Genomic DNA, 17,157 nt, shown 5'->3' with positions numbered 1-17,157 from the left:
TCTTCCAAAAAAAATTAACTACTAGATGATATTTCCAAAAACATATTCTCCCAAGGATATATATATATATATATAGTGCAGATGAGCACAATATACAGATCAATATTGCATGCTTAATTTTTGAGACCATAATTCCGTTCAAAATATATTTTAAAAGATGTAAAATATGAAACAGATAGATACTTAACTAAAATGATGATAACCATTATAGGTGTTGCTCTCTGCAACTATTTCCTAGATGAGAAATGATTGACATGAATACTTTGCGAAAATGTTGTTTTGCTAAAAGGGTGCAAAGAAGAAACATAATGCGTGAAGAATGTGTATAAACACTCTCAATGTTAACATAAATGACCACCTAAAAACGAAAGATGGATAAGAAGAAATTACCTAGAGAATGAAAATAGTTTGAAGGAACTCCTCTCTACAACTCTATAAGCAACAAGAACCATGAATGTGATGATCCGCTGCTTTCAAAATGCATAGAGCATAACTCAAAATTAATGATGCTGGGATTTCACATGGAATTTTGAAGCTATCAGCTGACAACATAAAACATTTTAGAAGGCATTAATTGGAAGGCAGTCAATAGATGCATTAAGACCACATTTTTCCCAACATTTTTCCCAACCAAAAAGAAAGTGGCATCATCTACCAACTAAACATGCCGTGCCATGAATGCAATCCACATACCAAATATTTTGGTTTGGTTTTCTGAACCATCTTTCAACGAGCCAACGTAGATGACAAGACAAGTTCAAATTGCAAAGATCCAAGAGTCCAAGCTATCAGCGAAGGAAGCGTCAATTATTGTACTATATCCACTGTTAAAACAATACAGCATTGACTATCTCTGCAGATGATAGAATGAAGACATTGTATTGCCAGTTCATTGTCAGTTCATTGTCGGTGCATAGGACAAGCAAATACAACTATACGAAAAACTTGGGATGTTCTGGAAAAAATACTTCTTGTTCGTGCGTAAAAAGGAGTGAAAAACTTACTGTTCACAGTACGATCCAATAAGAAATTGAGAATATTGTAAATGTATATTATATAAAATTGTGAGAAAAATAAACAACGTTAGAAAATAGTATGCTAGAATTTAATACTGCTTTCCCATTGGTAAATATTAATTCACAAATAACATGGATGCTATAGTATCCTGCCATGCGGCAGGACCTAATAAATAGGTTTATTAAAATACACGTGTCATTCAACCAAATTAATGCAAATAGCACTGAAAAGAGTGCAGTAATGAAGGCGGGATATAGATGTAATTGATATATCCGCCTGTCATACAGACCGAATTTATCCACTTAAAAATATCTCGAGGCATTTTGCAGAAAGGCAGGGCGAACGGAGCATGTAGCCGCCACTCGAACACAAAACAAATTTTAAACTAAAGAAATTGTTTTACGCATATGTTTCAACACAGATTATATTAATCTTTCTAAGCCACACTTATTACGGCATTTTTTTTTCTTATTAAAAGGACTCCTTGATATTCGCAGTTGATATTTATTAGTTTAATGGAATAGTAGATCTTAAGTGTACCTGCTTGTGGCAATTGTTTCTTCGTAGCATGGCTTTTTTCTTTGCATCAAAGAATATCATTTTTTTTGTAAATCACAATAATCAAACTAGCAAAAAAATCCCATGTCCTTAAGACGACAGAAAAGGACCAGTGAAATGTATTAGAAAGAAATCAATTTATTTGAGCCCTTTCCAACATCTCTCATCATCCTCAAGGTTGCCTGACATACGCATGAAGCAATCCAAACGACGTTAATTATCATGAAAATCAAAATAATTACAGACTGATAAAAAAAATTAATTGTCTGAGGTAGAACACTTGTATTAAACAAAAAAATCAGAAAAAAATATTCTAGGCGCTGAAAAATACACCAAAAACTACTTGTATTTCAAATGTTAGTTTGTTAAAGAGCTCCCCTTAGCAAGTTGCAGAAAATAATAAGCACAAAAGAATTTTTGTCATCCAATAAATATGTAGAAAGTTGAAAAAATGAGTACTGCTCTATGACTATCACAGCCAATTTACACCAGAAATATTTATAAGACTGAATGTCTCTCAAAAAAAAATATAAGCTAATTTATTGTGTAAAGAATTATATATTGCATAGCAGGGGAAGACGAGGGCTAGCAATCGCCCAAAAAGTTTGAGGAATACTGAAAAATTACTCAACCAGGCATTGGATACCCCCAATTAAAGTGCTCCAGTCCTTTAACACAAAACCGTAGCTCACAATTCCATTTTAAAATGACTTTTTACAGGAAAAAATAATCATGACTTGTGCATACAGAATAACTATCAAAACAGTTTACAACAAAGAGACATTTTGCTGCCACTTCAGCCTGGAGATACTGACGCCTTGGCTGCTAGATGTAATAATGTCCTTCGGTGATAGGACGTCCTGAGTTTTTTGTATTTTTGAATGAAATCAGATAGCTCCATCTCTCCAGCCAGGAGCTGTTGATGTAAGATTTCTGATTCTTCATCATCTGCATTAGCAGCATCTGCAATAACAAATACCCAGTTTTATGGTCATTGCACAGCCAACGAAATCAATTGCTATCTAAACAATGGAATTTTTGTTTTAAAACATTAAACCGATTTATACACGTCCTTCCACTTGCCTCGAAGCCTTTCTAGAAGAACTCCAGGTGCACAAAAACTGACAGATTCTTGAACTCGTTTTTCAAGCTCATGAAACTTTTCCTGAACAGCTGCTAGCTCTGTTGTTCTTATAATTGTTGACTGCATTCAAATCAATAAACTAGAGAAATCAACACAGAGAACCCTGACAAAAAATGGTGAGAACAGAGATGTGAAAGAATTAAACAATATTGCATGTCCATAATGGCAAACTATAACAAGATACTGTTTGAGGCTGCACTAAAATGGAAATGACAATTCAGCATTGACTAGTATATAAAGATGCCTACTTCAATCACATTTGTTGACTGACCTGATTTCTCAGCTCTACAATTTGTGATTCCTTCTCTAGGTTTTTTCCTGGAAGATATTGCAAACACAAAACAATTTTAGTCTTGCTTAAAATATTTTAACCAAATAAGTAGAAAAACACAATTATTTGAATCCCCCCATCTATTCCAAATATGTGCCTTCCCATTTTGGTGTTATCCAATTAGAATATAAAAACTGAAACAGCAGAGGAAAGAAAAAGATTACTTGCAATTTGTGTCGTCTCCCTCTGAAGCTCATCATGCAGCTGAAAGATATCCAATCAAATAATATCAGTGTCCTTTAACACATCCCACAAATTAAATGTTCATAATCTAGATCCTAATGACTTGCTGCTTCACAATAATAGTAGAAACGAGTAAGGGGACTATGTCATGTGCAATAACATTCCAAAGCATAGTTGAAGAATTCATCTGCTAATCAGAGTTTCTAAAAAACATAGTTTTAGAGTCTTACCGCATCCTGGTCCCTAACTTGATCTATCGAATGGAAAACTTCACTATAAGCTTTTTTATCCGACAATATCTTTCGGAGTTCATCCACACTGAAGAATATAACAAGTATTAAAAATCTGTCAGTTTAAAGTAAAGCAAAAAGTTGCTACGGACAAAAAAAACCTCTCCCATAGTATGCTACCATAGAACAATTAACCTAGCTAGCTTAAGGAAAGTGCGAATATTCCATTATTACACCATGACACAGAGACAATAGAATTACAGACTGATCACCAAATTCTGAATTTTGCTTTTCATTGTGCCTTACCAGATGAATTTGTGTCAATGTAAATAATGTCACCAGATAGGAATATAGTACAAAGCATGATCTTAAAAACTTATATCTGGAGCACTGCCTCAGAAACCTCAATATAATTGAATCAACAAGACACAAGTTTAGAACTGCTTTATGTTGAAGATTGTAGCTGCGATAGAGATCTTTATTAGTGATTTTGCTCTATATTATAATTGAGATAATGCCAGGAAACAGCCTATAGCAAAATAATAAGTTGTAAGCCTCTTATCTGGGAGGTCTTAGATTCAAGTCTACTAGAGCTTAATACATAATAATAATTAATCTTTAACAAAAGATAATTATTAATCTCGGCTTAGGCCTATAACCTATCAAAAAAATATTGAGATAATGCCTCTATATTATGTTTTCAGTTGGAGAAGATATTTATGATAATATTTGAGATAATATCATATGAAAAGACGTGTCATTCAAAGAGTCATGAGTTTTGATAATATTTGAGATAATATTATATGAAAAGACGCATCATTCAAAGAGTCGTGGGTTTTGATAATATTTTAGATAATATTATATGAAAAGATGTCATACGAAGAGTCACGCATTTGGAAATATGAAGAGACTTGTATTTGGAATTTGTAGAGACCTCAGTCGTGAAGAGTCTCAACTCTATATAAATATATGATTGCTTTGTGTGTTGATGGAATTGTCTCAAGTAAAAAGGCATTGTACTTTAACATTTATCAATAAAAGAGATATTTTTCTGGTGTGGCTGGGTTTTTCCAGGATAAATGTCATGTCTTTTATGCCCCTATTTTACTTCTTTATTGCTCTTTATCTTTATTTCTGAGCATTATTTTATCAAAGGCATCAGAGCGGATCTAAGAAAAGAACATGAACCAGAATAGGCATCCAGATTCTAGAAGAATCTTGATGACTTTTGGATGTTAAAGATAAGGTAGCTGCAATAGGGCTCATTCATACCTGTATCTTTCATTTCTTGGTTCATGAACTTGGGAGTACATTTTATTGGTTCTCATTAATCTATGGGAGCTACTTATCATCTATTCATTTTATTGGTTCTCTGGCATGAATCTACAGGAGCTGCTTATCATCTATTCTGAGACGACTCCATGTATATTTATGAGTCTTCCATTTCCTACTGTTATTAGCATCACTCAACAAAGAGTCTTCATGAGCCAGATATTATGTTTGTGTGGTGTTTTATTTGTCTCTATCGTGTTTGGGCTGTATTCATTCACCATGGTTAAAAAGCTTTAAGTTGAACCGTTTATGATGTCTTGGGATAGTATTTATCTTGTCACCGGCAATTACCTAGAAGCATACTCTCTTCCTTGGTGTCATGTTCTCCTTCACGTTGGCAATTTATATTTTTCTCGTGTCATTATATTTGTAACGACTATTGGTTGCATCTTGCATTCACCTCTTGCCATTATCGGGAGGCGTCATTCAATGACAATTGGCATTCATCTCTTTTGTTATCGGGTGGAAACTTATGAAAAAGATTTTTGGTGTTACCAATCTGATTGCCCTCTCTCATGATTTTGATGTTCAGTTTTGAAGTATGAAACAGGATGTTCGCTTTGATTTCTGTAGGCAAAAACTGCAGTATTATATTTGTTTTTCATCTGTATACATATCTGTATCATGCTTCCATAGTAGTCATTCTTAGTTTTTATTATTCTGATCATTGAGCAAACATTATATATAGAAGACATTGGAGGGAGCAGTGTTTTGTAAATGGTTTTTGCAAATTTAATAAAGGAAAACCCAAGACAGAAACCTTTGCCATTCTTGGACAAAACCCCAGACAATTTTGTTTTCTTAGAGCCCACCATTCCTTTGTGAGGAGACGACTTAGCATTACATGTGGTTCTGTTCTGAGACAGAAGTGCCTAGCCACCGGTGAAGTTCTGGCTTGGGCTAGAGTATATCTACCGCGGGTGGTGGTGTTAGAAATCTGTTATTTGGCCTCAATACATTACTCAAATGGAAGCCATATGTTCACTTTCAAGTATATCTGCATAGTAGTAACACAACATTTTTTGGAAGCACCATGATCACAGGAATCACTCTGAATACACCTATGGCCACTGTGAATTGAGATTGAAGTAGCAATAATAGTTGGTGAACTTCAGTCTATGTGAAAGAAAAGTAATCTATGACTATATAAGTCGAAATAGTGTGTATTTTTTAGCATTGATATCTTTCTTAATTTCTCTTGTTTGCAGGACGCAGCAAGAAGCAATGAGATGAGGTGAGATTATGAACATGAGGATGTTGCTTTGACAATACATAACTTAAAAATTGCATACAAGAAAGATATTCAGAGGAAGTATTTCAGCTTCAGAGGAAGGTTACATCAGCAATTCTATTGTGGTGATCAAAGTTGTCTCTGCTGAGAGGGAGTCTGTAGAATCTCAACCATTCTTATACATGGTGTTAATGAGTTCTTCTCTGTGAAGGAGAAGTTCAAGGTGAACTCCCTTGTTATTGAGTTCTTCTACAAGAAAAGTTTAAGGTGAAATCCCTTGTTAATGAGTTCTTCTCTACGAGAGAAGTTCAAAGTGAAATCCCATGTTCCATTTTCTGCCATAAGGCATGGTGGAAATGCATTCTTCTCAAGAAGAAGTCTGAGGTGAAAGCCCTTGTTTCCACCCATACGAATAGGTATGGTGGATCCACCCTTTACAATGAGGAATGGTGGAAATGCATTCTTCTCAACCAAAGTTTCCTTGGTCCACCCTCTGCGAGTAGGCATGGTGGAGTTCATGTGTGACTCCATGATTTTAATCCTATACTACTATGATGAATTGTGTTATACTGAGATAACATGTTTTAATGGGAATATTTATGATGAGAATTTTCAATTTATCATCGACATCTTTTCGTTGCAGCTATGTGTGCCTGCCATACTAAAGATATCTCTCTTGTTAAGAGAGTGTTGAAGATTGTAGTTGCAATAGAGATCTTTATCTCTAATCTTGCTATATATTGAAATTGATATAATACCTTTGTATTATGTTTTCAGCTGGGGAAGATATTTATGATAATATTTGAGATAATATTATATGAAGAGACATGTGCCATGCAAAGAGTCGTGTTTGGAAATATGAAGAGACTTAAATTTGGAATTTGTAGACCTTCGGTTGTAAAGAGCCTCTCAACTCTATATAAATATGTGATCACTTTGTGTGTCGATGGCATTGTACTTGAACATTTTTATATCAATAAAAGAGATATTTCTCTGGTGTGGCTGGGTTTTTCCCTTCAAGTTGAGTTTTCCCAGGGTAAATGTCTTGTGTCTTTTATGCCTATTTTTTTCCTTTATTGTTGTTTATCTTCATTTCTGGGCACTACTTTAACACTATACACTTTATAATGTCTCCTATTGGCTCTTTACTCAAATCACCCTAGAATTCCCAAATAAGGTATGGATAATGTTGGAAAATGTGTCTGTCAACTTAGTCCTTTGCTTTGAAGCATGCAACCAGGTTAGTTTTAAACCTAAATGAACATATAATTCAACAATGTTACAGATAGAATTCTAATTCGCTATTATAATATTCAGTGTGTACATAAGAGATTCCTTAAAACTTCTACACAAACAACTGATCACCATTATGAAGCACCAGTTGGGAGATCATACAAAGCACCTTCCAGCTGTTCCACACAGTCCGGGAACGCACAAAGACAGCTGTCATCCAGTCTCCCAGCCCCACTTGGGGTGTCTCTACCAGAATAGCTTCCTACCTACTTGCATTCCTTGTATGCTAAGTCACAAGGTTCGAATTCGAATTCGAGTTTGCCGATCATAAAATTTGGATAAAATTCAGCAAGGGCAAAAATTCGGAAAACAAAATGACATTAAATTTAACTTATATATATTTATCAATTTTTATATATAAGTTATATATCCACAAAATTGTCAACATAATTTGACATTACTAAATAATTAAACTAAATAACTTAATATTTTTTTAACGGTTAACTAAATAACTTAATATTATTTTTAAATAAAATAACCTTATTATAACTATCAATATTATATTAAATGTCATAAAATTCGAACGAAGTTCGAACAGGGTAAAATTTCGCAGAAATTCGAAGTTTATGGATGAAATTCGGCAAATCCTGTGACTTAGCTTGTATGTACCATATGTCTCCTCCATTGTGGGATGGCAAATTGGTTGTAGTTTTTAAGGAACCGTCTTCACCATTATACACGATTACTTCTGCAGTAATTATGCATATATTAGAGTAACAAAACATCTGCATATATCAGATGAAAGACATATAGCAAATTAGCCAAATCGTCATGTAATGCATTATACTTCCTATCAAAATATCAAATAAGTGTATACACTGCTGATTTCTATTTATATATACTAAGTTTGAAGTTTGTGTTTCGATTAAATGCTGATTGATCTTGTTCTTTTCTGTGATTCAGTTCCTTGTTTGTTTTTCTTAGTTGCCTGTTCCAAATGGATACCGATTTCTTCCTTATATAACCTTTGCATGAGAGTATAAATTATAAAAGAGGTGTTCTTTCCAAAATAATTGCTGGCCCTTCACTAATCACATCTGATGGGGGAATTAAAATATGGTTTGGATATCATTCCTCATGCTCTAAAGATTGCCACCTGGATCAAATTAACCCCCTCAATTCGTGTGACATACACACACACACACACACACACATAAACACATGTTATCTTAATTGTTGTCTCCCCTTTCGGTCAGGGCATGACTTCCTCATCTGCCAACATCATATTTCCTCCTCAAACCTAATGGGTATTGCTCACTGCCTTCAATAATAATGAAATGAATATTCAAAATGCTGTCATGGAAACCTCTTCCAGCTTCTTCTGGACATTGCTACTCATGAATCAATCAGCCCTCCTTATTTATCAAGTAGACCCTGCTCTAGTAAATTGCTGACTGATTTTAGCTATTAATATTTGTTTATTAGACGTAGCCTGAACTTAATAGCTTCATCTTTCTGTTAACAGTTGACAGAGGACTGTAGTGTTTGGAGAAATTGTGACTCAATTCTTATCTTAGAAAGTTTCTTGCCATGAGTTTAGATTTATTCGATGTCAAGTCTGATGTCCTAGCAGGGACATGACACACTTCAAATAAACTTCAGGTCATTGGCAATTTACATTTAATTTCCTAATGTGCAGGGAAGATCAAGGATGTGCTTTCAACCAGTCAAAATACACACACACACACTAAGTTACCGATGTGTCTGGCTTGGAGGGGGGTGTGGATGTGGATGCAGACTGGTGCATGGATGCCGGAGGAGGCATGATGGGTGCTGTCAGGAAGCACCGTTTTCTCCTGTGGATGCGCGCTGGGTGCTCCAGAGAGCATCCGGGTGCATCCCGTGAGCATATCATTTAACCCAAGACCTGCGATGTTTCCTTAATGGCATAAAAAATAATATTTTCTTTCTATGATTTGGGAGCTTGCAATATGATTTTTAATTCTGAGAAGCTTGCCCTCGACTGTACTCAGATGCCACACGATAGCGTGTGGAGCCCACAAATTTATATTTATTAGTCAAGCAACAAATATTTAAGGTTTTCATATATTATAAAATCTTTCGAAATATGCTGTACACAGTTATATTTTTTCATAACCAAGAAAATCAACAGGCGTGGTTGACTATTTTACTTTGTTCTCTATTGTTTTATGCTACTTGTGCATCCAATATTTACTCCAATGCATACTGTCATTTTTATACAATCTTGAACAAACCACAGATTTGTTCCCAGCTGTAGATGTTTAGAAAATTAAATCTTATCTATCGAAATAAAATATTTCTTTGCATACATTGTCATAAAATATAGTTGACAACTTTACATACATACATACATATACATATATACACACACGGACGCACCCAAACGCACATATATATATATATGTACGGACGTATCCAAAATCCCCCCAAAAAAAAATCCATGCATCAGCACCCTGCACCCGCATCAGCATCAGAACCAGAACCGGTAACTTAGTATATATACATATCAAAATTGCTATGTTGAATATGTTTATATTTTTAACCACACTTCCAGTTAAGCAGTGCAGCTGGACAATATAATAAACATTGCTTCAAGACAATTAACAAGACATTCATAGAACACAATATAATAGACATAGCTTCAAACACTATCAAGTAAGACTTGAGTCAAGAAAGTGGCCTTTGTACTAGGATACCACTGTGATCATGATGCAGGAGCATCCTAGGTGTAAGGGTAATCTTGCATCACCCAAAAAAATTTTATTTTCAGCCTTTTCTATTTTAATAAGGACTTGTAGACAGGGTGGTTACTATTTATGGGAACTTACTATTTTTAGTAAGTTTGTCATACAAGCTCATAATGTTCTCATTTTCTACAGGAAGGTTCATTTTATAGTTGTAAGTCTACCATAAAAATCTCATTGCTCAAGCATTAGTATCAAAGAAGTTATTGCAGATTTTCGGTAGAAAAATCTTCAGGCCCACTGTTGGAGGCCTTAGAGTGCCCGAATGAGGTCCGAAAACTCGACAGAAGGGTGCTAGCACGATTCCAAGCCTGTAGATCAGAAGCTGGTGTTTCCAAAAAGTGGTTATAATAGCCAATCGGAGCAACGATTCATGAGCCTTCGGAAGTTGGGCTACTGAAATTTCTAAAATAATTTGTCAAAAATGTATTTGGCCGACTCTATGTGTATTGTTAGGGTCTGTCGGCCCTAGGTATTAAGTTTAAGCATCTACAACCTTCCCAGGTGGCATACTGCCTATTTGAGAAAGGCCTGAAGATTGTCTAAGATAGCTCTGGGTGATAGTTCGCAGCACTGTCTTGCAGATTACTGTAATGTAGGCGCCCATTTGGGTTAGCATATTGTAATTGAGAATTCCATAATTTCGCATTTGCAGCAATAATAAGTAGTTCATATTTTGTTCTCGCATTTGTTGTTGTTTCTTTGTTTCTGTTATGAGTTTATGGTATTAAGGGGAGTCCCCTGCATCAGAGCAATAACACGATCACATGCAAGTTACAAGTGCTACATTTTCAGGGCACTGGTAGACCCATGAAGTTTTAAAATAGCATAATGCTTAAAAGAAAGGCAATTAACAAGTTGTTCCCAAAGCACAATAATACGAGAGACCTCTTGATGCAAGAGCATCCTGGGTTTCTCTACAATCCTACATATTTTCAGTTCTATTGAATTAAAATGTCTTGGATTGCCAAGCATTTTGTTTGATTGTCGAGCACTTTGTTGCTACCAAGTCATTCCTTTGGATGCCAAGTTCATGTGGTTACCAAGTGATCCGTTAATTGTCGAGTTCTTAGTTGCTGCTAAGTCACTCCTTTGGATGCCGAGTTCATGTGGTTGTCGAGTGATCCTTTGGTTGCCGAGTTCTTAGTTGATGCTGAGTCATTCCTTTGAGTGTCGAGTTCGTGTCATTGCCAAGTGATCCTTTGGTTGCTGAGTTCGTGTGGTTGTCGAGTGATCATTTGGATGCCGAGTGCCACTATTTCGTGGGGCCTTCATTTGCCGAATTGCCTGTGTCTGGTTCCAATTTGGGCCGACCTTGCTTGTATTTAATTTCAATTTAGGTAGTTCATATCTGATGTGAGCCGACTTGTGGCTGCACATGCATTAATGTAAGATTTAATTCTATGATAGGCCGACCTGTGGCCGCACAAGTATTTAAGTCTAGGATTGAGCTTTAAGGAGATTTAGTAGATTCGTGGAGGAAGAGAATAGTAAGAAGTAGGAATGCAAGGTAGGATCATCAAGGATTATAAGTGAATTGTTATATGGCCGTAACCCAGAAGGCCTTACAATTGGGCATGTATGCTGATTATTTGATGAATCAATAAGTGTTTCGCTTCTCCCTCCTTCGGTGGTTGTTCTTTGTTTTGTGTTTCCGTTGTGTTAACCCTTGCAAGGTGGTTTGGATAGCTGGGTGTGCCTTTGGCCCTAGTTAGTTATCTTCCCTCTTTGCATCACTTCATAAACCATCAAGACCCTAGCATCATAAGTGTGACAATTGTAAGAGGCCCACAGTGACTTATACCACCTGCTTGGCTTTTAAGGCCAGGGTAGTACCATGAACTTTTAAATAGCATATAAACATTTAAGATCTTTCCCTAAGGGGAGATTAGGGAAAGATATTAGAGTATAGAATCTACAATTCTAGCTATGTATGGGTGGGAAAAATTATGCAGCTGTAGCTTAATAATGGCTTTGCCGTATACAACTAGTTTGTACTCATTTTTACAATTTTCTTTCAAATTTTATTTCCAATGAGTTATATCTTGATCTTCCCTCCTTTTTTATATTTATCTCACAGATTTAACATTCCATCAAAAATTTATCTCAAAAGCATTTTTCCATGACATAATCTTGACACAACAGAATCAGCAGCAGAAAAATTTATGGAACCACTGGCACCAAAATGCTATAAAAATTACTGAGCCATGCCTGATTAAAAAAACAAAGCAGAGCAACAAAAAGAACCCCTGTACTAAATTCATGCACATCAACCACCTTATAAGCAATCTTCTGGCTGTAACAAACTTGTCTACTTCTACTACTTACAATATAAGCAAAGACTTCAAATACATCAATCAATAATAACATGCTATATATTGAATATTTTAAGTACTATTATGGAGAAACACGTAGCAGCATCTACTATTCTACATAAATGTGTCTAGATTTCTTAAAATTCCTCACCTTTTGTCTCTTAAAAGAGGGATTATACTTGCACCAGCAGCTGGTGATGGTTGAGAATAAGATGGTGATTGTGGACGAGACTCCACATTGTTAGTTCCAACTGTTGGTGGTCGCCACCGTGGGCTTTGTTGCCCAGCTGACTGCAAATTATTGGGAGTTCCAGGCCGAGAAGAGCTTGTAGATGGACTCAGCACGGAAGGGGGATACCATGACTGAGTTGGAATATTTGGAGCCTGCTGTTGTGGTGACTGCTGCTGGGTTCCCCTGATAACATAGCACCATCACCCATTTCATAGTTTTTTAAAATACAGGTTGATGATCAAAAAAGCTCAACCCATAAAGACAAACACTCCATAGAAATTGCTATAAGACAATAGAAACAACTTACACAGCAGTAATCAACTGTAAAACAACGGAGAAAAGGAACAAACAGCAACTATTAGAACTAGAACATATTCACTACAAGAATAACAGAAGTGTCAATGTCTATGCTCCCCCAAATTTCCATGATGGGACAGCAACAGACAGGGGGCACATTTCTAAGACAGTTTTTAAAGGTCATTTTTTAAAGGACAGTTTCTAAGAAAATACACAAAAAATTAATGATAGGAAATTGTAAATATTCATTTGATAACATTGACAAGACATTCATTATATATGTTATAGAACCTTATATATAACATCAGAGTTCAGTTAAGATTTTACATGAGTGCATACAAATGAATTATAAAATTTATTCACTTTCACTGTCAATGCCCATATACATTGTATAAAAATTACAACAAAATGCCCAAAAAACCGAAAGTTCAACTACAAAATGCCAAAACTATAGAAAATCACACATTTTCACTAATCAGCATTTGATAACATTGGATCAAAATCAAAGTCCAAGTCTGCATCTCTGCCCCTATGAAGGCCTACCTCATTGAATGGAACCCCAACCAACCCCTCCGTGTCTTCTCCTACTCTACCAGCTAAGCATCTTCTGAAACATTCCAACATATGGTTCAAGTCTAACAGGCTTGAAGTCACAAAGCAACATGCACAACCACCAAATTCACCAATTGTTTAGAGGTAAGCCAGTTCTAATCAATGACTGTATGAAGAAATAAGCAGCATCTGCAAGCAATGCCCCACTAAGGCTGAAAGACTATGACCCCTTGTGCAGTGCCCTGTTGCTACTGAGCAGCAACATCCCCAGCAGGTTAGGGGGCCAGCACCCCTGCATCCAAGCCCTGATTAAAACCTTGCACTATAGGGGACCACTAAGCATCCCTCCGTGTCTTCTCCTACTCTACCAACTAAGCATCTTCTGAAACATTCCAACATATGGTTCAAGTCTAACAGGCTTGACGTCACAAAGCAACATGCACAACCACCAAATTCACCACTTGTTTAGAGGTAAGCCAGTTCTAATCAATGACTGTATGAAGAAATAAGCAGCATCTGCAAGCAATGCCCCACTAAGGCTGAAAGACTATGACCCCTTGTGCAGTGCCCTGTTGCTACTGAGCAGCAACATCCCCAGCAGGTTAGAGGGCCAGCACCCCTGCATCCAAGCCCTGATTAAAACCTTGCACTATAGGGGACCACTAATATAACAAAGTGTTTCCAAAAAAAAAAATTTGCTTACAGAGATGTTTCCTGAGTTTCTAAAAATTTAGAACCCCAGAACATCTTCTATGGGGAACATGGTTAAACTTGACAAGGATAGTATCCCCAAGAAGCATGACTCAATATTGAGTTCAGAAGGAATAGGAGAGCACCATTTTCCCCTTTAATTTTATTGTTTATCACATGATCCACTATGCAAAAGCAAATAGAGACATCCAATCATTAATAGTTACTAATTAGTAATTAATGCTCTAAGCTTACTTCCCAGCCACACTAACAGCCTGCTAAAATTCATGTCAATAAATGGGGCACCACGTATCTTAGTAATTCACCCCTGCAGAAACAAGGAACTGTGACCTTCAATTTCACATGTTTTTAAGTTGCTCTGCTTACCAGGATTCAAATATATTAGTTGCGGTTTATATTTCTTCTCTCCTAGTCAGTATACCTATCATAATCTATTGCCTGATAAAAAAAAAATCATCTTTTATGCATGAGCTTCTACAAACAATGTAATGCTTACTGCATCCCAGATAGAGAAGATCTATGATGTGTTTGCATGTAAACAGGATTTTATGAAGCAGCTTCCTCTTTGTATGGTAGGCCCTTGAAACAGATGTAGATCTAAATGGTAATTTCCAATAAAAAAGCTATCAAAATTTTAGACAATATAGTTTAAACAAGACTCAAGTTACACCTTAGTAAAATTAACAGTAGAAACAATCAAGCACTTCTCCAGCACTACTTATTCCTACAAATTAACAAACAATTAAAAAAACCTGGAAATGGGTGCTACCTATAGCATTTCTGAAAACAGCTAGACAATCCCACTACCAAGTGCAGAATCAAAAATCTGAATCAACAAAAATAACAGCCCTCGCAAACTACAGGGCTCAAAAAAATTGAAAATAAAATATTTTCAAAAATATATCAGCAAAGAATATATGAAGCTCCACCCTTGCCCACATATATCTCCAAGTCCCCACTAAACTCACTTTCCCTATCTCTGATTCCAACATGCTAGCATTTCTATGTCCTAGCTCAAGAAAGGTTGACCCAATGTTACACACCGCTGAACCACTTTGACAACTTCAGTCCCATCAGATTTAGCCGTGTCCTTGTTCCATGGTCAATCAAAACAATTTGGTTCTATTAAAAATTGAAACACATACAACACTACCAAACTACTTAAAAGAAATCGCATGAAGATGAAATCAAAAAACCAATTGCCCATGCTGATTAAGACAATAAAGTTAAAACCTTGGCTGCAGAGAAAAGTTCCAGCAACAAAAGCTCGTGGCACTCAACACTCGTGATGGGAATTACACCTAATTTGGAAGAAAAAATCAGAGCAGCCCCGCAATCAAACCCTGTAGTCTCACCTCTGTGTACCAAGTAAAACGGATTTTCCTACCCAGGTGGATATCAGAAAAACATCAGACCAAAATGCCTCACTGTAAGCCTGTAAACTGAGTTTCTATTCTAATTATATGGGTTGTATTCAGCAATCAAGGGAGTCAAAATTTGACTTCGAAAAAGCTCAAGTTATCAACATTATGTTGGATATTTCAATCTAAGTAAGCACAACATGAGTTTTCACAAATTTAAACTAGCGCTTAACTGTCTGTGCGGTCTTTTTTAAGTAACTGCTTTCCCGCTGATTTGTGACCTTAACCGTGCAATTCAATTTAAGCAAACAGATTTCGGTTGCAAGTCATGTCAAGTCTACAGAGCTATTAAGTCCTACCATACTGAACGTTAAAAAACAGGTTAATACAAACAATCTATTACTATGGGCACGGCTTCATTACATTTTGCTATAGTCACGGGGAAGTAAACAAGATTAGCTCAAGTAATATTAACAAATTGGCATCCAAAGCCAAGGCCCATGTTCGTAGCCCTAAAGACATAATAAGGAGCTGAAATTGAGAACAGATGAGACGCATACGGATACCACACGGTGGAAACAATGGAGCCCAAAAGACGAGGCCAGGTGACAAAAGGGATAACCCAGAAATGAGAATTTCCCCTGAAAGAAAAACATACCAATCAAAAATATGTAAAGCCTAGAAGGAGCCCCAGAAAACAAGTTTCCCAATACCAATGTTCAAATACTACAACTAACAGAAAGTTCTAGGGCCAATATAAGCCAAAGCAGTAAGTAAGAATGAATTCTCTCGGCTGTCGCACACACTCATTTTAACAAAATCCTCGAAGGATAAAACTTGCAGAGCGGAGAGCCAGCACCCCAAAACCGATTTCACCCCATTTCACCGCACGAATGATCGACATCGCATATACACTAACAAGCTAAATTCACCACGTGAGCTCAATTTCACAAACAATTCCAACGAATAACAGCCCGTGACCACTTTGAATCCCACCATACCCATTGTGAAAACCCAGTTTCACAATATCTTCAAACAATTCAACCATACTTGGATACATAACTGAGAAGTAGTCAATTTAAAACCCTAACTGCGCAGAAATCATTGCCACCCAGTACCAAAACAAACTATCAAGATTGAAGGAAGCATACCAGAAAGACTTGAACATGACTTCTTTTGATTCAAAAAAATTACAGAAACGCCCGACGATCTCGATCAGCCGAGGGCTATGATTATCAAATATTATGTTCTTGTTATTTGCCAAGAGCCAAATAATTGAATGTGCTTCCTTCAATAGAGAATTGAATTGAAGTGCACTGGTAAAATTAGGGTTTGAGTTTACTTCGGGAGTAGTTAACCCTTCCCTGCCCTCTTTCTGTTTTTCCTTCAACAAGAAGAAATCGTGAAGCACAGTCCCGATCTGAATTTTTTATAGAGACGTGAATGAGATATAAGAGATGATACAAACGCGTCCTACTTTCCTTACTGCGTGTCGTTTGTTTACTTTTATTTTACATTTTTAATCTCTCGCATTTCCTTTTCAGACACTCGGGATGTTTCCAACAAAGAAGATGAACTAAAATGTATTTGAAAATAATAAATAGTGAACAGTGAAAAAAAAGGCCTGCAATGACTAACTTACAC

General features: G+C 36.2%; 1 protein-coding gene across 1 annotated transcript; it reads right to left on the bottom strand.

The window, feature by feature from the left end:
• Positions 1 to 2,086: 2,086 nt before the first annotated feature.
• LOC149575932 (vacuolar protein-sorting-associated protein 37 homolog 1-like) lies at positions 2,087 to 16,935 on the bottom strand. The gene is made up of 7 exons (XM_089816007.1): positions 16,665 to 16,935; positions 12,512 to 12,775; positions 3,464 to 3,551; positions 3,215 to 3,254; positions 2,991 to 3,037; positions 2,659 to 2,779; positions 2,087 to 2,538 (listed from the first exon to the last, which is right to left on the bottom strand). Exons 1-7 carry the CDS (start codon positions 16,679 to 16,681, stop codon positions 2,372 to 2,374), a joined length of 744 nt encoding a protein of 247 aa, XP_089672133.1. The 5' UTR covers positions 16,682 to 16,935; the 3' UTR covers positions 2,087 to 2,371.
• Between the last annotated feature and the right edge of the window lie 222 nt (positions 16,936 to 17,157).

Source organism: Cupressus sempervirens, chromosome 1, assembly GCF_028749045.1.
Source record: "Cupressus sempervirens isolate cs-2001-9-10 chromosome 1, ASM2874904v1, whole genome shotgun sequence".
In the NCBI taxonomy this organism is placed as follows: Eukaryota; Viridiplantae; Streptophyta; class Pinopsida; order Cupressales; family Cupressaceae; genus Cupressus; species Cupressus sempervirens.
The sequence above is the reverse complement of the archived record's forward strand: the minus strand, read 5'-3'. Positions and strand labels throughout refer to the sequence as shown.

Coding starts and splice junctions, on each gene's coding strand:
- LOC149575932 (XM_089816007.1), bottom strand. Junction 2,780..2,990: donor TTGTAGAGCTGAGAAATCAG/GTCAGTCAACAA, acceptor ATTTGAATGCAG/TCAACAATTATAAGAACAAC. Junction 2,539..2,658: donor TCTTCTAGAAAGGCTTCGAG/GCAAGTGGAAGG, acceptor TTGTTATTGCAG/ATGCTGCTAATGCAGATGAT.